The 23,764-nt window shown below is 60.5% G+C and overlaps 1 protein-coding gene across 1 annotated transcript; it reads right to left on the reverse strand.

Annotated features, from left to right (window-relative positions):
- Nucleotides 1–5,503: 5,503 nt before the first annotated feature.
- LOC122123723 (basic proline-rich protein-like) lies at nt 5,504–17,009 on the reverse strand. The gene is made up of 32 exons (XM_042698140.1): nt 16,946–17,009; nt 16,235–16,264; nt 15,645–15,680; nt 15,392–15,421; nt 15,278–15,310; nt 15,145–15,210; nt 14,876–14,908; nt 14,426–14,458; nt 13,651–13,662; nt 13,406–13,459; nt 13,147–13,182; nt 12,812–12,844; nt 12,657–12,716; nt 11,902–11,931; nt 11,790–11,822; nt 11,671–11,706; nt 11,372–11,404; nt 10,696–10,725; nt 10,577–10,609; nt 10,031–10,084; nt 9,889–9,921; nt 9,620–9,649; nt 9,275–9,295; nt 8,702–8,743; nt 8,571–8,603; nt 8,104–8,166; nt 7,995–8,024; nt 7,715–7,810; nt 7,444–7,488; nt 7,295–7,348; nt 5,759–6,225; nt 5,504–5,716 (listed from the first exon to the last, which is right to left on the reverse strand). Exons 1-32 carry the CDS (start codon nt 17,007–17,009, stop codon nt 5,504–5,506), a joined length of 1,896 nt encoding a protein of 631 aa, XP_042554074.1.
- Nucleotides 17,010–23,764: the final 6,755 nt, after the last annotated feature.

Raw genomic sequence — 23,764 nt, forward strand, 5'->3', positions numbered from 1 at the left:
GGCGTGGAGCAAGGCTGGGGCTGTGATTGGGTGGTAGGACCTGAGGGATGAGGAGGAGGGGCCTCGGGCGCGTGGATTGGGGTGCCCTGAGGGTCAGTGGGGGGGCCCTGAGCTCAGGCAGGGCCAGGGGAAGGAACATCTTGGCTCATAGGAGAAAGGGATGAGCTGAGACACAGGGAAGGCCGGAAGGCAATGAATCGGGTCTGGACGCTGAAGGCGGACAAGGCCTGGGCCTGAACCTGCCCCTGTCCCCTGCCACCTTCGCCCTGTCCCCCACCCCACCCCATTCCATGACGCCCCAGCTTCTGCCGTATTGCACCCCTTCTCGGAGCCCCACCTGGCCCCAGGAGCCTGGAATCTGATCTACCTCCCGTCTCAGCTCAGTGGCCCAGCGGCTCCCGGGAGAGGGCCCCGCCCGCACAGTTCCCCGGGCAACAGGTGCCTGGCGCCCAGCTCGGGTGGCATCGCTCTGGTGACGGCCTAGAAAACTGCACCCCCCCAGCTCAGGTGTGCCTGCCCTTCCCCCACTGCAGAAACTGGGGGGAGGGGGCTGGACTGAGCAGGTAGAGAGGCCAGGAAATGAAGAAACTGTTGTGTGGGGGGGCACACAGGGGCCTGGGGTCAGGAAGGGGGATACAGGGACCCCAGGTCCAGGTGCAGCCTCAGACCTAGCTCTTGGGAAGGCGATGGAGACAGATGGCCTGGATCACTAGGGGAGACCCTCTGGGAAGCTGTAACTCCCCTGCAGGGCGCAGTCTGACAGTCACACAAATCATGGCTCAAGCCCCCAGCCCTCTAGCAGGGAGCATCGTAGAAAGCCAAGGCCCCTTGAAGTGGAGACCCCTTTGAGACCCCTCAAGGTGCTCACAAGCTCCATAGAAACATATTCCCGCAACAGTTCTCATTTTGGGGGTCTGTGAACTTCCCGAGGCCCATTCCTGGTTGCTAAGACCTAGACTAGTGGCGACTATAATTATCTGAAAAGGAACGTGTTTCATGGAGAGGAGGCCCTCAATGGCCCAGCCTGACCTCCAGGCCTCCTCCGGCGAGGGCTGACACGGCCACCACACACCTATGGGGCAGGTCTGAGAGGCACCCCCCACCGTGTACCCCAGGACTTTGTAAAATCTCTGGTTCTGGGATTATTCAGATGGAACCCGGGGATAGGAGCATTGTGTTGGAAGACTTCCCCCACCAAAAATGGGGGGGGGGGGAAGCTTGTCTGGAAGGTGGAGTGGGTTGGGGCATCCTCCACCCCATCTTGAGGCTCCCCACAGGGAGGGGCTCCACCTGAACCTGGGGCTGGCCTGGGGCCCGCCTGGGGCCCATCCCCCAGCCAGGCCAGAGGCGTGGATTGCCTCCTCCAAGGTTGTGTTTGGCCAGCTCATCCAGCTCCTGGGGCTTGGATTTCACAGGTGGTAGGGGAGCGCAGGGGGGCTGAGAAGAAGAGCAAATAGAGCCAGCCTGTCCGTGGGCTTCCCCAGCGACCTTCCAGGGGCTACCAGGAATCCCGCCACACAGGTTTGGGCAGGTGTCTGGCCTGGGAGGCAAAGCCCGGGTCTCTCGAAGGGCCCACCAACACACACACACACACACACACACACACACACACACACACACACACACACACACACACACACACACACACACCGTCGCTGTCCCAACCCGACAGTCTCCCCGCTAGGCTCACACACACACACACACACACACACACACACACACACACACACACACACACACACACACACACACACCGTCGCTGTCCCAACCCGACAGTCTCCCCGCTAGGCTCACAGTGACCTACTCACCCCTCCTGGCCCGTGACATTCCCAGATGGATGTAGCCCGTGTCCCAGGGAAACTGGGACAGGTGCGTGGGCCGGTGTGGGGGGGGGGCTGGGCAGCCCACTAGACCCCCAACATTGTCACCAGGTAGTGGCTGCACACACACAATAAAGCACTGTCCCAAAGAGGGGACCAAAAGACCCCCCTAAACGTGGGGTGCTCACCACACAGAGGCAAAGCAGAAATGGCTACTGTGGCGGGGCGGAACCCACAGGCCACAGGAAGGCGTGTGCTGGGTGATGGGGACCTCTCGCCCGCGGTCACCTCCAGCCAGACTGGCCCTCAGGTGGCCCAAGGCTCGAGTCCGCCAAATGGGGCCCTCAATTTCCCGGGGGCCTGGCTGGGACGGCCTCTCTTTCAGGGTCCTGTCCAGCTTAGCCAGACCTAACCTAGTTAGGTGCTGGGAACCAAAGGGTTAACATAGGGACCTAGCAGGGGAATTGATAGCGTCTGGAATGCCATTGATATGGAGAGGTGGGGCGTGGAGAAGCATTTAGCAATCCCCACCCCTCCCTCCGGGGGCCGGAAAGAGGTGGGGGAGGGAACCCCTCCCCAGAGCGCCAACCTGGTGGGAAATTCGGGGAATAACAAAATAACTTCTCTTTGTGTGGTCTGGGAGGACCGAGGGGCTGGCTGGAAGGAGAAAACAGCTCGCTACCAGCCTGGAGTCAGCCCCTTCTTCTGGAGGGGAAAGTGCGGCCCAGCCCGAGGACAGGGAAGGGTTCTGGGAGCACCCCGGGGCAGCCGGCGCTCGGCCTGCAGGTGCACCGAGGGCCCTGGTTCACCTGAGGAGGAGCAGAGCTCTAACCTCCCAACCCTCTGAAATATTCCGGTGAAGCCCGCAGGCCCTGCTGGCCGCATCCTGAGCTGGGCTGCGGGTGCTGTGGGAACTGGGATTCCCAGCCCGGCTCCCTCGGGTCCCTGGTCTCTGCTGCGGCCCTGTTCCCAGCGGGCCGTGGGGCAAGGCCCCTACCCCAGCAGAGCCTCCCCTCCCCGCTCCATTCTCTCGCGAGTGAACCTGATGGTCAGAGACAGGCCATCTTCACTCTCTCTCTCTGTCTGTATCCCAGGCAGAAAGAGCACAGTGCCCCTGGTTTTCCTTTAGTAGGCAGCAGGCTGGACTCTCACCCAGGACCACCCGGGGCCGGTCACCTGTGCCCAGCGGCAGGTGTCTCTTGGGTGTGGTGGTGGAAGCCCCGCCCCACCCCCGGGCCTCTTTCTTAGGTGAACACCTTACATTTTGGGGAATCACTGTAGGGATGGAGTCAGGCAGGTATTTTGTTAAAATCCTAAGGGCAGTTTCACTTGAAAACATGGACAGGCGCTTGGACTGGGTAACAATTAACTTTATTATCAGTGGTAACCATCAGCTTCCCAGCTTGGGGGTGGGGCTCCGGTTACGGCTGTCTTTTCAGAGGACATTCTTTGTCCCTCCTTGACTGACTGAGCTGAGGGGAGAAGGTGGGCAGGCAGCAGGCCAGCAGGTGGGGAAGGACAGGCACTTCATTTTCTTCTGCTCGTCAGATCAGCAGCCGGGGCTCCTGCCCAAGAAATGGCTCTAGGGGTACCCAAGGTCCCAGCTCAGTGAGGGGCAGGGCCTATGACACCAGAAGCTCTTTTTCCTTCTTTCTTTCCTTCTTTTTCTTTCTTCTGTGTGGGGGGGGGAGGGGTGAATTCAGGGTCTGGGCACTGTCCTTGAGCTTTTGTGCTCAAGGCTAGCACTCTACCACTTGAGCCACTACTCCATTTCTGGCTTTTTTTTGGAGTGAATTGGAGATAAGAGTCTCACAGACTTTCCTGCCCTGGCTGGCTTCAAACCATGATCCTCCAATTTCAGCCTCTTGAGTAGCTGGGATGACAGGGGTGAGCCACGGGCACCTGGCTTCTTTTTCTTTTTCAGGTTGGCCGTGAACTCTTAGAATCTTCCATCTTAGTCTCCTGAATGTCCAGATTACAGGGGAGCACCAGCATGCCCTGTTCACAGGAAATTCTGGGTTGACAGGAAGATGAGCCAGTCCCACACTACCTCTATGGACTGTACGGTGCCCACAATCCAGGTGGACCCTGGGAATGTGACCTCATCTGGTGTAAAATGAAGGCTCTTCAGACAAAATCGGTATGGACGGAGTGTGCCAGGAGCAACGGCAAATGTCCTTGTGAGAGAGAACCAGGGAAAATGGGAGCAGACCCAGAGAAGAAGCCTGTGAGAGGGGCAGAGACCAGAGTGGTGCAGTCACAAGCCAAGGATGGCCCGAAGCCATCAGAAGCCGGGAGACAGGACAGGGCCCTTCCCTAGTACTCACAGAGGAAGCAGAGCCTGCCAAGACTTCACTCTGTATTTCTGACATCCAGAACTGTAAGAGAAAAAAAAATTCTGTTGTCTTAGGCCACTCAGTGCTTGGTTACTGTGGTCACAGAAAACTAATACACTACCCTTCTTGCTGGTGGGTCCCAAGATCTCAGAGGTCCCCCAAGGTCGAGGTTGGCTTCCTGATACTACTCCTGAGCGGCTGCAGAAGAGCCCAGGAGCTGGCATCCGCCTGGTTACCTGAGCCCAGGCCACCAGGGGAACAAAGAGAACTTTATATCGAAGTGTACTGGCTGCACAGAAACTGGCAGTGTGGGGGTGGAAGGCCAGTAAAAAGCTGGAGACAGGAGTTTCCATGGAGGCCCCGGAGCTTTCCTGTCCAAGGGATGACTTCACAGCCATTGGCCCAGTATTGGCTGTCTATCAACGCTCACGAGGCACAGCAGGCCCCAGGATGGATTTCAGTTGAAAAGGAAGGTCAGCGTTTCCCAACATAAGGAGAAAAAGGCCTTCATGACATCCAGACCCTTTGTAAAGGGAAATTAGACGTGTGGGATGCTGGCTGATGCATGCCACCGAAACTGGCATTTTCTTTCCTTTCTTATGGGTCATTGGGTCTTGAACTCTGGGTCTGGGCCCTGTCCCTGAGCTATTTCCACTCAAAGCTAGCACTCTACGGCTTTGGCCACAGCACCACTTCCATTTTTTTCTTTTCTTTTCTTTCTGGTGGTTAATTGGAGATAAGAGTCTCACAGACTTTTCTGCTCTGGCTGACTTCAAATCACCCTCCTCAGAGCTTAGCCTCCAGAAGAGCTGACAACAGGCCGGTGAGCCACTGGGGCCCGACTTCATCTTCTTGATCCGGGTTTCCTTCCATGTGTCCTGAGCACTGGGATGGACTGCAGCAAAGGGAAATGGAAGAAAGCCCCATTTTGTTTTTGCTTTCCCTTCCAGTCCTGGGGTTTGAACTCAGGGCCTGGGCGCTGTCCCTGAGCTTTTTCCGCTCCACGTTAATGATCTACCACTTGAGCCTCGGCTCCACTTCTGGCTTTATGGTGGTTCACTTAAGACTATGAGTGTCGTGGGCTTGGTGCTCAGGTTGGCTTCGAACTGCGATCTTCAGCTGTAAGCCTCCTGGGCAGCCAGGGTGACAGGCATGGGCCGCAGACCACGGCTCGCCGGCCCCTTCATCTTAAAACGGCCTTGTCAGACTTGAGGTTTCCCCCCCACCCCCAAACCCGGATCCCTCCCTGACCCCGCAGCCGGGCTCGGGCCCGTGATCTGAATCTGGGGGTGCCACCTCGGGCTCCCTACTCACCCCGCGCTGCCCGGTGGTCGGGAGGCCCCGAGGTCAGCTGGGCGGCCACAGGAGGAAGTACGGGGGCGGCGGGGGCGGCGGCGGGGGCGCGGGCCGCGGCCAGGGCTCGCGGGGCGCGGGCGGCGCCAGCAGGCCGCAGGGCGCGGGCCGCGCGGGCAGCGGCGGCAGCGGCCGCGGGGAGGCCTCGCCCAGCAGCGGCGGGCGGCCGCGCGCGCCCACGGGCAGCGGCGCGGCGGCGGCGGCGGCCTCGGGCAGCGGCGGCAGCGGCAGGTGCGCGGGCGGCGGCGCGGGCGCGGGCAGGCGCGGCAGGCCCTGCAGCGCGAGGGCGGCGCGGGGCGGCGCGGGCGCGCAGGCCGCGGGCGGCAGCTCCGGCAGCGCCAGGTGGGCGAGGGGCCCCCACGGAGCCAGCAGCTCGGGCCGCAGCGGCAGCGCGGGCAGCGGCGGCAGCTCGGCCTGGGCGAGCGCCGAGGGCGGCGGGGGGCCCGCGGTCAGGCCGGCCGGGAGCCCCGGCAGCGGGGGGTGCGGCAGCGACGGCCCGGGCGGCGGGGAGGGCGGCAGCGACCCGCGGGTCCGGCCCAGCCGGGGGTGCACGCGGGCGCGGGAGAACCGCGGGTGCGAGCGCGAGCGGGGCAGCCCCGTAGCCAGCTTGGCCGCCGCCGGCCGCCCCAGCGCCCTATCGGCACCGCTCTCCGCGACCTCGGGCCGGGACGCGGAGGCCCGGCGCCACCGGCACCAGCCCAGCCAATTGGAGGCGCCTGACTGGATGCTCCAGCCAATCAGGAACCAGTGCGCCTGTCGTTTCACACACACCCCTCCCCGCTATCCTTAGCAGCCAATCAGAGGCAGCAGCGCGCTTCCGTCACGTGCTCCCGCCCCGCGCGGTGCGGATCTCTGCGTCCCTCCCGTTGCTGAGATCCGGCTGGGTGCACGCGCGGTGTGCGCCCCCACCTGGCCGGGTGGGGTAGCGCTTGCTTTAGTCTGGCCGTCCTGGAGCCCGGGCGGCCCTGCTTTGGTTGCGGTTTACCCTTAGTGACCCGGGGCGATGTTCCTTATAAATCATGGTTTCTGTAAGATAACTGAGTTTTCATTCCAGTTGTCTTATAGAAAAGACCACACAGTTCTGGAGCCGCGTTTGTGGACAGTGGACAGCACTTGAAGTTCCTAAGGGTTGTAAATGACAGACTGGGCGCAGGGGAAGTGGAGGGAGACGAGGGAAAGCGACGGAGGGAGTCTGATCAAGTACACTGTGTCAGGTACGCCTGTGATCCTACCTACTCCAGAGGTGAGTGCTTGCCTGAGAACAGATGTTGCGTTTGTTGAGTTCTCACAGTGTCTCCCTCCCACCTGGGCCCTGGCACACCACCACGTTGGCGTTTGTTGAATGAATGAACGAGATGCTGAGTGGTTGCTGCCAGCCCCTGCTCTCTTCATACCCCAGCCAGCACCTCCGAGGCACCCCGAGGCGATCAAAGAAGCACATTGCATTTATTAATACTTCAGCCAGAGGGAGACCCCACGCCAGGCAGCGCCAGAGACTAAGTTCCCAGGTCCCGCCTTCTTTGCCCTGGGTGCCAGGCGGTGATGCTGAGGCCTGGAGGATAGGCAGAGGACTGGCTCCAGTGCTCATTATTTTCCAAGAGGGTATCAGCCTAGGAAGAGGTAGAGTGAGTGAGCACTAGGGAGAGCAGGGCCCCACTGAGTCCTGCCTCCGGTCAGAGTTCACACTCTAGTTTGAGAGTTTGCTGTCCCACAAACACTGGGAATGTGCAGCTGGGGGGGGGGGGGGGCGGGGACAATGGCGGTGGATCATGTGTTTCTTCTCACCTTCATAGGCATTTTCCAGATGGCTACTGGCACCTGGCTTCACCTCAGGGTCCCCTATTGTACAGAAAACAAATCAGGGGCTCCTGGATCACCAGATAACTTCTGCCTACCCAACTTCCCCCTTGGGTACCAGCAGATTTCACACTCACCAAAGGGCCCCAGACCCAGCTCTGGCCCCCGCTGACCATAGGGTCCTGGGAAGAAGGAAGGACTGAGCTCCATGACCTGCTCTCCTCTGCCTATGTTTGTCCAGCATTCAGGCTGGCACCCACCTGTGCCTCTTCCCTTCTGCCTCCTTCCCTCCATTTTCTCTGCCAAGAGTTCTATCCTTCCCTCTCCACAGGGACGTGGGGTGGACCTGGACTCAGAGCCCTGATTTCTCCTCGACCACACCCCATCCTTCCACATACACCCCATTACCTGGCTGACTCCCAACTCCTGCATATCTGTATCCTGGTTTCATGCCAGCCTCCCAGGGCCGGAGGGCTGGCCAGGCAGAGGCCTGTGGCAGCAGACCTGTAGGGGACAGTTGACATTGGCCACCCTGCACCCCCCACCCCCGTGCTAGACACTTGGGAGGCCCCAGCTCCTCCAGAACCTGGAGGTATGACTTTGGAGTACCCAAGAACCTCCTCTCTATATTTTGTAAGAGATCCTAGTTATTTCTGTCCAGTCTCTGGCCACGTCCCTTCTAACTCACCATTCCGAAAGCCAGTGAGCCCAGGGAATGCTGGAGGAGGAAAGCAGATCAGAGATGACGGGAGTCTCCCTGGCCTACCCTCTCACCCCCATGTTAGCCCTCCAGGTACCTGGTGGTGGGCGGGCCTCAGGGAAAAGCCCAGCGCCTAGAGCTCCAGTCCCATAATTAAAACCTGTAGGAGAGAGGAGAAAGTGGCGCATGGAAGGCCAGAGGACCGGCAGTAGTGACAGGATGTACTGCCCACCTGACTCCGTGTTCAGAGGCAACTTTAAGGTGGCCTCAAAGGCTGCCCCCTCCACCTGAATCACTCTCCCACTTGCCTTTCCAACTACCTCCCTGCCAGCGCCTCCAGGATTTCATCCCCTTAGACAATTTCTGAGCCTGCTTTCTTTCCCCCTGGCTCAGACCATTCTATCATCTTCTGAGGGTGTGAGGTTGCAGCCACCATAATAGCTGAATGAGTAGCAAATGGATGTTGCATAAGTAAGAAAAGAGACGGAGAGATGGAGCTAAAGAGGGGCGCGCCATGGTGGAGATGTCAGCCTGAGCCTGAGCTGGCCACCTAGCAGGGCTCACCGACTTTCTGCAGCCTGAGGCCACCACCAAAGCCTGGGAAGAGAGGAGATCGTGGGTCAGAGATGGCCCCAGCTTTGCCAGGCCTTTTCCTGGGGTGGAGGGAGAAGGAAGAGCAGGAGAAGCCTTCTCACCCGGTTCTGCCCCTGGTCGGTAACCATTGGGAGGCTGGTAACCTGTGAAGAGTGTGGAGGTGAGTGATGGAGGATGGAGACCTCCTCTGGCTCCTTAGAGGCCGAGAACGAATGTAAGGGGCTGCCCCTATCCACAGAGTAGAGGCTAGAAAAAGAAAGCTTAGGAGACAGCAAGAGAAACTAAGGGTCAACTCTGGGAGGAACTTCCTGGGACAGCTGAGCGGCTGAGACGGCCCCACAGCGGAGGGACTGTAGTCTCACATGGAGACAAGCAAGGGCTTGTCCCTCTGAGATACGGGGCCTGGGAACGGACAGACTCACACCTGCTTTCTGAGGTTTCGGTCCCCACTGCACAGCCGGGGTTGGTGCTAGGAAGAAAGTTGGGGGACAGGAGTGAGCCCACACAGGGCTGAGAAGGCTGAAGCCTGCCGTAGAACTACCCTGCCGGAGGGCACTGTCGTCTCTGAGCGTCAGTGTAGGATGGCATGGCGGAGCGGGCCATGGGGCCGGGCCCAGCCCCTCCCAGGGCCAGGGCCTCCAGTGCCCTCCCCCAACCCCCCGCCCCACACTCACCTGGGAACTGGCCGTTCTGTACTGCGGGAGGGGGCTGGGATTTCAGGCCCCAGCCACCCACTTTTTCTGAAGGGACGGCTGGAGTGGGAGGCCTGGGGAGCAGCCGGGGGATGACCCCCCCATGGCAAGGCCCTGAATGGGGGGCGGGAGGCAAGGCGTGGGGAGTGAGCCCCTGGCTGCCAGGGGGCCCTGGTCCACTAAGCTACAGCCTGCAACCCTTGCAGGGGACTTTGTCAGGCTGGAGACCCGAGGACAAGTAGGCAGTGGCGGGCAGGGGGGGGTCCTCCACCTTCCAGCCACCCCCTCCTCCCTCCTGGTCCACCAGCCTGGTCTCAGCAGCCTCACCTGGCTGGGCCGCCAGCCCATTGGCATAACCTGGAGAAGAGCGGGGAAGCGAGGGGCAGGATGCGGGGATGCAGAAGAGATGAGATGTGGGGTCCTCCCACCCCCTCCCAGGCCCAGAGGGAGACAGCCCAGGCCTTGGCACACCCCACGTTCTCCTCGGCTGAGCCCCTGGCCGTGCCCTGGCATGGGCCCTGGGAGGGAGGGCAAGCAGGCTAGGTCCCTGGGGGAGACACCAGCGCAGGCAGGGAGAAGGACCGAGTGGAACTCACCTGGTTTGGGAGGTTTGGTGCCCCGTCCCAGGCCTGGAGAAAGACGGGGGGTGGCAGGCCAGTTGCACCCCTCCCGTCCGCCAGGACCGCCTCTGCCGGTGGTGCCCTGGCCCCTGCCGCCTCCCGCACTGCGCCCGCTCACCTGGCTGAGTGCCTGCATCAGCGAAGGCCCCGGCTCCCAGCCCGTTCCTGTGCCCTGCGGAGACAGAGTGGGGTTGGGAAGGGAGGGGCTTTTAGGGGTAGTAGGGAGTTTCTGGGGGTGTTGTGCCCTCCCCAGTGCCTTAGAGAAGTGCTGGTGAGTAGTTCGGAGCCCATGATGCCTCCTCGGACCCCAGGCCCCCAGCCTCCCACCACCAACGGGCACTGCAGGGCAAGCGGCCCACAGCAAGAGGCTGAGAGGCACAAGGGCGTTTTTCGGTTCTGGTGGGAGTGGGGGGCAAGGAGGGGGGCTCAGACCGGGCCACTCCCTCCCCAAAGGGAGCCCTGGCTTAGGTGGAGAAGAAGAAAAGGGTCAACCAGAAACCTGGGGTACCAGAGACACCTGGGGTGCGCACGCAGGGGTGCAATCCCCCCCGCAGCGCCTCTCATCTGTCTGCACGCCCAGCCCGCGCCCAGGTCCTGGCAGCACAACGGGAGGCGTGGGGAGGGCAGGACTCAGGGCTGGGGACGCAACAGACACAGGGCTCACCTGGTTTCTGGGGCTTTGTGTCCCCTCCATAGCCTGCAGGAGAGAGGGAGAAGGTAAGGGGCGAAGGGCGAGGAGCTCCCCACCTCTGGGGGTGCTCAGACCCCGGACTCTGCCCCTACCTGGGCTGTAGCCGTTTCCCGCGGTAGGAGCTGTGGGGAGGTGAGGAGGAAGCTGCAGCTGGGCGGGGAATGAAGCCCCAGCCCCGTCTAGGGGGGCTCGCGGGGTCCCCAGCCCCCCCACGGGCCCCTTTCCCCCTCAGCTTCCATTCACTATGAAGCAAGGGCTTCTCCTCAGAGCTGGGCACAGCCCCCCCATGCACAGGGGCAGCAGGGACGAAGGGACACGCAACGGCCTCTCACCTGGCCCCTGAGGCCGCATGCCCACTCCTAGGCCTGGAGCGAGGCAGAGAGAGGCCATTGTGGGTGGGGCAGCCGCCGGAACCCCCAGACTCCAGCCCTCCACCTGCCCAGGCCCCCGGGCCAGCCACACACACCTGGCCAGGCTCCCAGTCCATTCCCGTGACTGTATCCTGGGGGGAGGAGGTGTGGCGGGGGGGTTCAGGAGGAGGCAGCTCAGGGACAGGAGTTTGGGGGTAGGGGGTGTCTCTCTTGGGCCTGTGGTGATGCCAAAGCTGAGCCCCAGCCCCAGTCCAGACCCCTCAGCCTCCCCAAACAGACTCAAAGCATGGGAGGCAAAGGGGAGCAGGGGAAGCACCCCAGTCCCTGCGCCCCCCTGCGGAGAGGGAGGGAGGCATGATGGGGTGTATGGCCAGAGACAGAACCAGGCAAGACTCACCTGGCTTCTGGGGTTTTGCTCCCCCTCCAAAGCCTAGCAGAAAATGGGGGAGCAGGTAAAGCACCCCAGAACGACAGAGCCAACCCAGAGCTCCAAGCACCTTTTGCAGCTATTCTGAGAACAAGGATGTGTGGGGGAGGGGAAGGGGGAGGGGAGGGCAGGGGAAAGGAGGGACCCATGCCAGGTGTCACCCCCAGGGGCTTGAGGGTCAGGCATTCTGAGACTCCCCAAGCCCCCTCCTCTGAGGCTGGGGAGGGAGGGGGCTGCAGGCATGCCGAACCCCCAGACAGCACTCCTACCTGGCTGGGCTCCAAGCCCATTCCTGCTCCCAAATCCTGGGGCACGGAGGCAGAGGGGTGTGGGTGAGGGGAGGGGGCTCAGGGTGGGGGAGGGACAGACAGGCTGGGGCGGGGCTCACCTGGTTTCTGGGGCTTCATGCCTCCTCCGTATCCTGGAAAGGAGACAGGGAGCAGGTGAGGGACCTGGGGTCCCCATCTCCAGGCCTCCCTCAAACCCAGCTCTGTCCTCACCTGGTCCGTAGCCATTCTGAGAGGCAGGGCCTAGGGAGGGAAAGGAAGGGGCTCTGAACCCCGGCTGGTGGTCACGGGCTCTGCCCTTCTCCCTTTCTGCCCCAAAGGAGCCGGTCCCTGAATAGCCAAATCCTGCCCACACGGTGGACAATTACCTCTCCTGGACCTCTGCCCCTCCCCTCTCCCACTGGCTCTGCTGACCCCGCCCTCTCTGGCCTTCCCCCCTTCTCCCTGCCCCTCGCTCTCTTGACTGGACTCCCAGGAAGGTGGTGACTCCTGGCCTTCACCTCCCTCTTGGGAGCCCTGGATGCCACATCTGGCTGCTGAATCCTTGGATGTCACAACCAGTGAGGAAGACAGCCTTCTACCTCACCAACACTCGCTAGACCTATAATTCCTGAACTTGGGAGGTAAAGGCAGGAGAATGGCTGTGTCCAGGCCAGCCTGAGCTATGGAGTGAAACTGTCTTAAAAAAGGGGAGGGGGGGCTGGGCGCCGGTGGCTCACTCCTGTCACCCTAGCTACTCAGGAGGCTGAGATCTGAGGATCACGGTTCAAAGCCAGCCCGGGCAGGAAAGTCCATGAGACTCTTATCGCCAATAAACCACTAGAAAACCAGACGTGGCGCTGTGGCTCAAGCGGTAGAGCGCTCACCTTGAGCTGAAGAGCTCAGGGACAGCGCCTAGAGAGACTGTCAGGCTGGCCTATCAGCGCCTCCGCCCCGGGAGCCCCGCCCACTCAGAACCCAGGCCTCACCTGGTGGAGTTCCAGCTCTGAGGAGGGCACCGGCCCCCATCCCGTTCCCATTCCCCAGCCCTGGGGAGACAGAGCAAAAGGGGGTCAAAGGGGGAATCTGGGCCCAGGAGACGCACGGGCAGACTGAAGGAAGATGGATACGAGGAGGACCTCACCTGGCTTCTGGGGTTTTCTGCCCCCTCCAAAGCCTGGGGGAGAGATGAACAGGTGAGGGTCCATCTTTGGGTATCCCCTGGAAACTCAGCCCTGGGCTGCCCCCTCCACCCTCACACCCTCTACACTGATTGGCACTGCAGGACCGGATGGGGTGGGAGGGGTGGGAGGGGGAACAGGGCCCCTTGGGCCTGCCCGCCAGTCTTGTGAGTCCCTTTCAGTCCTGATCGAGGCCTTCGATTGGACCTTTCGTTCTCAGCCCGTGGACTGAGCTTTCAAGCCCAGCCTGGCACAGGGGTAGACCCTGGGGGCGGGGTGGGCTGGGGGCTGCCCTCACCTGGCTGGACACCCAGGCCGTTTCCATTGCTGAGTCCTGGAGGGAAAGTGGGGTGTGAACAGACCAAGAGCGGACTTCCAAGCACAAGCCCACCCGTGGCGTCTGGGGCTCCCTGCCAGCCCCCAAGCCTGAGTGGAGACCCGGAGAGGCTGAGCCACGAGCAGAGCCCCCCTCCCCCAACTCCTCAGTCTCCTTCTGGAGATGGCCTCTGACCTCCCCTAGATCCTCCCCCTCCCCGGTTTCGGCCTGGTGCCCTCACCTGGCTGGGCTCTGCCTCCGGGGAAGGCCGGGGCTTGCATCCCATGCCCATTGCCTTTGGGAGTCAGACAGGAAGGAGCAGGGTCAGGCCAGGCCTCGCCGCGCAAGGGTGTGGACGGGACGCTGGCACGGGCCGGGCCAAGGGCCACTGCTGTGAGGTTTCCCACCTCCTCCCATGCCGGAGGAAAGGATGGGGACCAAGCTCCGCAGAGCCCCAAACCCTCACACACGCCCCCCTTCCCCTACCTGGCCCATGGGCTGCGGGGAGACAGAGGCAGAAGCTGGAGCCCGGCTGGTATGAGACCAGTCACGGTAGTCTAGACAGTAGTCTACACAGCTTCGTGTGAGTGTGTGTGTGTGTGTGTGTGTGTGTGTGTGTGTGTGTGTGTGTGTATGTGCGCATGCGCAGGTGCACACTCCTGGAATTCAGGGCCTGGGCACTGTTCTCAATTTTTTAGGCTGGTGCTCTACCACCTGAGCCACAGCTCCACTTCTGGCTTTCTACTAAGTCAGTTGCAGGTGAGTCTCCCAGACTTTCCTGCTTGGGACTGGCTTCAAAATGTGATCTTCAGCCAGGCGCTGGTGGCTCACGCCTGTAATCCTAGCTATTCAGGAGGCTGAGATCTGCGAATGGCAGTTCAAAGCCAGCCCGGCCAGGAAAGTCCTCGAGACTCATGTCTCCAACAAACCACCAGGAAATGGGAAGTGGAGCTGTGGCTCAAGGGATGAGCTGAAGAGCTGAGGGACAGCACCCAGGCCCAGAGTTCAAGCCCCAGTGCCCGCTGGAGCCAGTTCATGTGGTATTCTCCCTACAGCAGGCCTCTGTGACCCAGGCAGCTCTTCCCTCCAGAAATATGCCCAGAGAACAGCCTGGAACATGCCTGCCCAGGGCTGAGACCATGTCTCAAAAGGCCAAGCACAGGACCAGTCTCTACAAACATAATGCAAACCGAGGCAGAGATGGGCCAGGAAGAGTCAGCCATAGAGATCATCATGGGGGCGGGGCGGGGCCTCCGCTCACCTGGCTTCTGAGGCTTCACGCTCCCACCTAGGCCTAGATGAGAAAGAAGGAGATTTATCAGGGACTCCCGGCCACCCCTCCCCCAGGGCCGCCCCCACCCCAGCCATTCTCCACTGCCAGGACTCCCCATCCCTGGAAAAGTACTGACGCCCAAACTAGTTCTGCCCTCAAAACCTGGGGAGACTGTGGCGGGGGCTAAGCCATGGGGTGCACAGGCCTGCGGTGGGGGACACAGATAGAAACGGGCAGGTCTAGAAGACATGGGAGGCTGAACCCCTGTCCTCCCTCCAGAAGCAGCCCCCGGCCCTGGGTGTTCCCGCCGGCCTCACCTGGCTGGAGTCCCGGCCCTGGGAAAGGCCCGGCTCCCTGTCCTGGAGGGCAGAGCGGATGGAAGAATGAGCAGGCGGCTAGGACTTGGGACAGAGGGACAGGCACGCGGCGGACACTTACCTGGTTTTGGGGGCTTCGGACCCCCTCCAAACCCTGGGGAGAGAGATGGAGGAGCTATGGGGGTGCCAGAGGACCCAGCCTCCTCCGGGGCACCTCGTTTCACAGCCATTCTGAGCAGGGGGGTCTGAGGGGAGCGCTAGGGGGTGTCCGGGGCTTTTGTCTCCTCCCCAAACCCAACACCAGAACCCCCCATCCCCGTCCTGTCCCCCTTCATGGAGTCCCCAGTTCTGCCCTCCTCAGGGCCTCCCCCACCTCTGCCAGCGCCCCACCTGGCTGCAGGGCAGCTCCGGGGAAGGCCGCCGCCTCCGGCCCGCCGCCATGCCTGTGCCCAAAGCCTGCGGAGACAGGGAAGGGCAGTCAGGGAGGGGTGAGGGGGCCGGGGCAGGGTCCCAGGGGACTCACCTGTCTTCTGAGGCTTCACTCCTGCTGCAACCCCTGCAGACGAGACAAGGGTCAGCCCCGGGCTGAGGGGTCCCCCCCCACCCTGGTTCTAGGCTTCCCTTGGCTGCTCTTTACCTCCTCCATAGCCATTCTGAGCCGGAAGGCCTGAGGGGAGAAGGGGAGAGGCGGGAGGTGTGGGGCCCCACGGGGGCCTTAGATTCCTCAGCCAGAACCCAGCAAGCCTGCAGGGCTCCCCACCTCCCTCCAACCTTCAGTGGTCCCGTCCCTCCCCTCTGAGGCGGGGCGGGGGTGGGGTGGGGGGCAGGCAGGGAGAGGACACCTGGGCCCTGACCCTCCCTCCTGGGTGCTCTCCCCCCCCCAGTCTCACCTAGTTGGGCTCCCAGACCGTTTCCGTTCCTGAATCCTGGGGGACAGAAGGAGGAGTGTGAGCTGGGAGATGGCACCGAGCAGGGACAGAGCTCCCCTGACTTCTGGGGCCGAGTGTGCCTGGAGGACATGTGGAGGCCACACAGGACCCCCTGTGTTTCTTCTCCTCTCTCTTCTCGGTGCTGGGATTTGAACTCATGACCTGGAGCTTGCTAGGCAGGCGCTCTACCCTCCATTCCCCCAGCCCTTTCTTGCTTTCCTTATTTTTCACGTAGGATCGTGCATTTTTATCCTAGATGGCCGCAGACAAATCTTCCTACCCTGCTTCTCACATAGCTGGAATTACAGATGTGAATCAGCATGTCTGGCTTGTTGGTGGAGATAGGGTCATGATAACATTTTGCCCAGGCTGGCTTGGAACCCCAGTCCTCCAGATCTCTGCCTCCCCTGTTTCCGGGTTTACAAATCTGCATCTCCACACCCGGCCCATGGCCCCCACGGTAACTGCTGCTGCCCTGCTCCCCCTTTGTGGGGGAGAGAGACCAGAAGTACCCCACTCCCTGCCCCCAGACTCCCCCCTTCTGCCCTCACCTGCTCCAAGACCACTAGGGGAGCCATAGCCTGGGGGGAGGGAAATGAGAAGTTTAGCTTTTGGGGGACTGGGGCGGTGAGGGGGAGAAGGGGAGAACTCAGGAGTGTCAAGAAGGGTCAAGTGTGCAGGCCACCTTCCCTCTCTGGGCCTGTTTCCCCACTGGTCACAGGAGGGGTGAGGATAGACCAGGTGTGTAGTCTGAAGGTAGCACAGAGAAAGGCATCTCAGCTGTACCCCAGGGGGTCGAGGGCAGAGTCCATTCACCCCCTTCATCACAGCCCACACCTCTCCCTTCTGATTCTTTTTGTTTTGTTTTTTGTCAGTCATGGGGCTCAGCACCAGCTCGGACCCCTTCCATCTGTCCTCCCTACCAGTAAGTGGACTGACAGTCAGGAGACAGGGTCCCGGGGCCGAGGAACGTCCAGGACAGGCCCAGCGAGCTCCAAGATCCTCCGGGACCCCAGGTGTCCAGAGGAAGGGCTTACCTTGTCCCAGGCCAGGAGAGATTGGGGGCAGCCCTGGGGAAGTGAGGTATGCTGCTCAGGACTAGGCCTCAGAAGCTGAGGGGCCCATCCCCTCAGAACCCCGAGCGCTCCCCGTCTGAAATCTCCAGCCCAGGCCCCCCATGACCCAACTCTCTCTGGACTTGGAAGCCCAGCGTGCGGTCCATGCGCTCTGTGACCCTCCTCGGCCCCGCCTCCTGCCCTCACCGCCTTGCTGGCTGTCAGGAGTCAGGCAGAGCAGCAGAAAGGCTGTGCAGGCCCAGGTGCCCATGACGCCAGTGGGAATGGGAGGGCTGGGCAGCCTTTGGGTTTTTAAACACCCCTGTTAGTGGGGGCCCTCGCCCGGGCCCCCCAGCCGTGAGGGGTGGGAGCTTTCTGCCTATAGACCCCAGGAGGCCAGTTCCCCACCTTCCCCAGCAGCAGGGAAGTCATCTGGCCTCCCGGACCTCCTCTCTGCACACTCCTCATCCATCATGGGTGCTGACAGCTAAGAGAGGGCCTCCACCTGTCCCCCCCTCCCAGGGCTCCTCCACCCCTGTCAGTGATCGGGCCCTGGCGCCAGGCCTGGAGGGCTCAGATGTCCCTCAGCAGCTGGCAAGGGGCACGCTGGCACCCCAGGCCCAGCCCAAACACAGCTGGGGAGAGACAGAGTGGGAGCCAGGGCCAGAAACGTGGGCGTCACTGGCACTGAGCTCAGAAAGAGTTACTGTGCTATGCAGGGAGACAGCGGGGAGCTGCAGAGGCCAGGGAAGATCAGAAGCTGTCTGACAGGTGGAGGCTGTCCTCAGGGATCCCGTCTGATCCCAACATCTCCTCCTGGACCACACAGGAGACAGGCCTTTTGTCCTGGATGGGCAGGATGGGCTCTGAGAGACCCCAAGCCTTCAACCTGAGTCATACATCTCCTCCCATGAGCAACACACACACACACACGCACACAGATGGATCACCTTGTACTCAGGCTGTCCAAGAGTCCTGTTGTTCTTGAAAGTGTACAGACTCAGGGTGTGCTGCTTGGGATGGGTGGGGGCTGGCTGCAGAGTGGTGCTTGGGGTCTGGGCGCAGCCCTCACACTTTGGGGGAAGGTGGAGGGGCCTGGAGCCGGGCTGTGTGCAGGGGGTCTGGCAGGCAGGGAGGAGGAAAGCTGGGGGGAGGGTGTCTAGACATCAGGCGCCAGGCCTCTCCAGACCCAAGGAGAGTCTGCGGACCCCACGGAGCTGGCTGCAGCTAGCACCGACTCAGCCCCCAGCCCCCAGGTCCAAGTCTAGAAGGCCCCCACCCTGCCTGTCTGCTGCCCCTCCAGGAGCTGTTGGCTGAGGAAGGCAGCCTGCCCAGGCCTGGTAGAGTAAGGGTCTAGAAAACACCTTCAGTAGCTGGGCGCCGGTGGCTCACGCCTGTCATCCTAGCTACTCGGGAGGCTGAGATCTGACAATCCCAGTTCAAAGCCAGCCCAGGCAGGAAAGTCCATGAGACTCTGATCTCCAATAAACCACCAGGAACCAGAAGTGGCTCTGTGGCTCAAGTGGTAGAGCGCTCGCCTTGAGCTGAAGAGCTGAGGGACCAACCGAAAAATAAAATAAAACACCTTCAGTGAGGGACAGAGCCAGTCTTGGTGTGGAACCCCTGAGTCCACTACAACTACAGGCCATCCCAGCCGCCAGCATATGGGAGGGCTAATGCAGCACCCTCATTCCAAGGCCAGCTCCCTAACACCACACCTCACCTCCCTCCTGGCTCCGCCTCCCCAGCAGCTCAACCCAATTGTGGTCATCTCTCCCCCCACACAAGAACTCAAACCCAAGGGCTGGCAAGGTGGCTCAGTGGTAGAGTGCTTGCCTTGCATACATGAGGCCCTGGGTTCGATTTCTCAGCACCACATAAGCAGGGGAAAAAATCCGGAAGTGGTGCTGTGGCTCAAGTGGGCGCTAGCCTTGAGCCTAAGAGCTGAGGGACAGCGACCAGGCCCAGAGTTCAGGCCTACGACTGGACCAAAAAAAAAAAAAGAAACTTATGGGCTGGGAAGGTGGCTCAGTGGTAGAGTGCTTGCCTTGCATGCCTGAGGCCCTGGGTTCAATTCCTCAGCACCACATAAGCAAAAAGAAAAAAGCCGGAAGTGGTGCTGTGGCTCAAGTGGTAGAGCGCTAGCCTTGAGCTGAAGAGCTGAGGGACAGCGCCCAGGCCTAGAGTTCAGGCCCCATGACCAGACCCAAAAAAAAAAAAAAAAAAAAAAAAGAACTCAAACCCACAGTTATGTGCACAGCCAGCTCCAGGGCATCTCTCACCCACCTTTTCTTTCCTTTTTGTCAGTCGAGGGGTTTGAACTATGGGCCTGGGTACTGTTCTCAGTTCTTCAGCTCAAGGTGAGCACTCTACCATTTCAGCCACAGCACCACTTCTGATTTGCTGGTGGTTTATTGGAGATAAGAGTCTCACGGATTTTCCTGCCTGGGTTGGCTTTGAACCGTGATCCTCAGATCTCAGCCTCCTGAGTAGCTAGGATGGCAGGGGTGAGCCACCGGCGCCCAGCCCCCACTCAGCTTTGCAGGACGCCCCTCTGCTGACCCCCTGCAGTCCAACGCCCAGCATGCCACCTCCTTCTCTGCCTCACAGCCAGGAGGTTGGATTTCCCAGCGGTCACTGCGAGGGACACAGGGGTGGCCCCTACCCCCGCCACTGCCGGAGGCCAGGATGGCTAGGGGGGGGCCTTCCTGCCAACCCACCTGCGCCTGCCCCTTGGCCACGGCCATGGCTTCCTGGTCTCCCCACCTCCCCACCAAGGCAGCTGAGTTTCCTGAGGGTTATCAGGCTTGCCGCTGGGTTGAAGAGAAGTTCAGATGCCTACTTGATCTGGCTTGGCACCTTGGGCAGGAACCCAGCCTTCCTGGACGTCCCTCCTTTAAGGGGTGCGGTGAGGGGTGATGGTACGAGCCCCTCGGGCAGGGGCTATAAAGACATCCTTGTTTCACGGGGGGGGGGGGGGGGGGTGGGGGGTGGTGGTGGTAAGAGAGGCAGAGGGAAAACATTCATGTGGAGGCTGTGACTCCTAAGTGGATGGAGGCTGAATCCAGGCAATCCAAAAGGCCAAGTCTACTCATTGGGTAGTTTTTTTGTTGTTGTTTGTTTCATGGTGCAGGTACTGGGTCTTGAACTCAGGGCTTGGGCACTGTTCCTGAGCTATTTCGCTCAGTTGAACTCCACTTGGTGCTTTTTGCTGGCTAATTGGAGATAAGAGTTTCACAGACTTAACCTGCTTACTTTGAACCATGATCCTTAGACTCCAGCCTCCTGAGTAGCTGAGATTTCACAGCGCCCTGTTCTTAGGTGCTCTGCCTACTTGGTGCAGGCTCCAAGCCAGGTGCCTTGAGACCTGAGATGATAGCCAGGGTCTCCCTACACAGCCCGGAGGCCCAGGAGTACAGCCATGGAGGGATCATGCACGGGATGTCAGGAAAGCTTGGCCAGGAAGAGGCAGACAGGGAGACGCAGAGGGGCTACACGGGAGGTCCAGGCCCAGTGCTTGCTTAGCCACTGCCAGGCTGCCGGGGTGCTGGCATGGACCTGTGGAAAATGCCAGACAGCCAGGGCTAACTCAACAGCCGCTTAAGACCAGCAAATCACCATTCTCACCCCCAGCACAGCCAAGCCCTCAGCTCACCCACACCCAGTTCCACCCAGGCTGGGTCAGCCCGAGAGCACAAGACCTTGGTGCCTAGAAAGCCCAAGGCAGAGCCCTGGCCTGGGCTATCGGGTATGGTGGCCTAATGAGGACACGGGTCTTGCTGAGTGCCGGAGGGCTCAGGCCTGTAATCCTAGCCAGGAAACCGGAAGTGGTGCTGTGGCTCAAGTGGTAGAGTACTTGTCTTGAGCTGAAGAGCTGAGGGACAGCGCCCAAGCCCAGAGTTCAAGTCCCATTAAAAAAAAAAAAGAGGACATGGGTCAGGCTCTGAGCCACTCGGAGGGGCTGGGTTGGGACCCAAGACAAAGTGACAGCTGGGTTGGTGGAAGTGTAGGACAAAGGCCCAGGAAGTATACTGCCTAAAATGGCACTGCCGGTGTCAAAGGATCCTCAGCCAGCTGCTGGGCCCCTGTGAGGGTGGGAACTGGGGGGACAGCTGGAGGGGGGACAAGGCGCCTGGGGGCAGACGCCTTCTGCACCCGCAGCTGTGAGATGTCGCCTGGCCTCCCACCCCCGCTCTGCCCCCACGCCACCTCCCTCTGGACAGCCCTTTAGCCAGGCCTGAGCTTCAGCTTCAGCCCCCGGCGCACCTGCCTGGCCGTTCCCCAGGCCCTGGCCAGGTGCAAGGCTTGACCCCCTTCTCCCCACCCACCCGCCAGTTCACTGAAACCTCAGGCAAGTGTGAACTACAGACTCCGAGAAGCACACCCACAAATGTACAGCAGAGCAAATACTTAGCCACCAGAGCAGAATGTGGCCAGTCCTCAGAAGCGCCCGTGATTTCCCCTGTTGGTTTTGTTGTCACTTTATGCTGTCTGTGGTCCCGTCAGGCTCTGCCCCCACCCCCTACCCTGAAGTCCCAGGTGCTGTTGCAGCCAGTGGACACACGGGGGCGCACGGGGCCTGCCGAGCCTGGAGGGAGGGTGGGATCCTGTGAATCCAACAGCTGGGCACGGTTCCCAGAGTTCCCTGGACCCAGAGCTTTGGTTCTGACCCCTGAGATCACAGGCCTCCGCCTCTGTGACCTGGGGTTTGTGTGGTTCCTGGACCCTCTCCAGTGGCCTTCTTTTGGTCCTGGCAGCTGTCTTGAAAACTGTAAAACATTGGGCTGGGAAGGTGGCTTAGTGGTAGAGTGCTTGCCTAGCACAGGTGAAGCCCTAGGTTCGATTCCTCAGTACCACATACACAGAAAAAGCCGGAAATAGTGCTGTGGTTCAAGTGGTAGAGTGCTAGCCTTGAGCAAAAGAAACTCACAGACAGTGCCCAGGCCCTGAGTTCAAGTCCCAAGACTGGCAAAACATAAAAAGACAAAAACAAAATCATTCAGATGGTCAGGTAGGTTACTGTTATTAAGCAAGAAGACACTGATTGTGTGCTTGTGCACATTCATTCTCCTAGGCAGTGCTCCTGCCTGAAAGGAGGGAGCAATTTTAGTCTCCTATTTTACACATGCCGAGGTTGTGGCACGAAAGGAACCCAGTTCGGACTTTCCCTGCACCACAGCCAGAATCCAGTACCACATTACATTTATTAGAAGTGTGATTTTAAATGCATTTTTGTTTTGGTTTTTGGCTTGCTTTCTTCTTTTAGGGCTGGGGACTGAACCCAAGGCCTCATGCATGCTATAGGCAATTGCTTTACCACTGAGCTACATCTCCAGTCCTTCTCCTTTTTCTTTTTTTTGCCAGTTCTGGGGCTTGAACTCAGGGCCTGGGCACTGTCCATGAGCTCTACCACATGAGCCACAATACCACTTCCAGCTTTTTCTGTGTATGTGGTACTGAGGGATCCAACCTGGAGCTTCACACATTCTAGGTAAGCACTCTACCACTAAGCCACACTCCCAGCCCAGTTCTCTTTTGAGACTAGGTCTTCCATGTGTAGATCAGGCTGGCCTTGAACTCACCACCCTCCTACCTCAGACTCCCAAGTAGTGGAATTACAGGCATGTAACACCAAGCTTTTTTTTTTTTTAAGACAAGGTCTAACTATATTTCCTAGGCTGTCCTCCAACTTCTGGGCTCAAGTGGTCTTCCTGTCTCAGTCTCTTAAATACTAGGGTTATAGGCTTATACCACAGTACCGGCTGATGCTTTTTTTTTGGGGTCCTGTCGTGAGGCTTGAACTCTGGGCCTGGGCGCTGTCCCTCAGCTCTTCAGCTCAAGGCTAGTGCTCTACCACTTGAGCCACAGCGCCACTTCCGGCTTTTTTCTTTTTGCTTATGTGGTGCTGAGGAATTGAACCCAGGGCCTCAGGCATGCAAGGCAAGTACTCTACCACTGAGCCACCTTCCCAGCCCCTGATGCTTTTTTTTTTGTTGTTGTAAATCAGACTTTGAGGGCTGAGAAGTTTAGAAGGAGCCTGTTTTGGAAAAGGGGCTGGCAGAAGTTGCTCTGGGCAGCTGGTCCCACGGGTGTCTGAGCCAGCCTGAGTCACCGGGAGGTGGCTGCCCGAGATGCTAATAGAAAAGGAGGTGCGTGGAGGTAGGCTTTAGCCCAGCACTGGGTCTTGAGAATAACCAGGTGCCTCACCACCTTCAATGCTGATCCTTGAGAGGGAGACTGATCTGGGAAGGTTGGCACCCCATTACACAATCACCAGCCCCCTCCAGGAAGAGGCAAGGCCCACCCCAGCTTGCTCTGTGTATAAGTGCTTTAAGGGGATCAGCGCAGCATCACCTGCTGTGTTCTTCCAAGAGAGACTAATCCGATGCTCAGAAAAGCCCAGCTGGTTACCTGTAGGTCATTCAGCCTCAGCAGCCTCGGGAGGCCTCAGCTGAGCCGGAGAGTAGTGTGTGTACCACCGGACTCTAGGCACCCGCACAGGAGATCGCAGGGTGCCCCAGGGGAGGGACACAAGCTGAACCTTCACTGGACATTTAAAGACTATGGATTGACACGAACTCCAGGAAATAAAGAACAGTCTGTTCAGAGGGCTTCCAGGATGAGGTGGCATTTCATGCTCCCGCCTGCACCATGGGGGAAAGTGGGGTGCGTCTCCCCTCAGGCACTCGGCCGGTCAGGAGGGCGCTGGGCCCGGGGGTCAGCACTGGACCTGGTGCGCGCGGCCCGCCCGGCCTCGCCTCCCAGGCCCAGCGCTGCGGCCGCTCCTTTTAAGGACTCCAGAATCAAGGCAGTCCAGCGAGGACAGCGGGTGTCGGAACCAGGGTCTGGAGGCCGCTGGGAGTCGGGAACTGAGCGGGGTGCGGCGTGGAGGCGCCGGGCAGATTCCGCGCGGCCGGCCTGCTCGCGGGGCTCGAACCCCCGCAGCAAGCCCCGACCCCCGCCGGCGGCGGGACGCGGCGCGCCTGCGCAGTGAGAACGCCGGCGAGCGGCAGGGGGCGGGGCTGC

Source organism: Dipodomys spectabilis, unplaced genomic scaffold (genome assembly GCF_019054845.1).
Source record: "Dipodomys spectabilis isolate Male_0828 unplaced genomic scaffold, ASM1905484v1 ptg000231l, whole genome shotgun sequence".
Classification (NCBI taxonomy): domain Eukaryota; kingdom Metazoa; phylum Chordata; class Mammalia; order Rodentia; family Heteromyidae; genus Dipodomys; species Dipodomys spectabilis.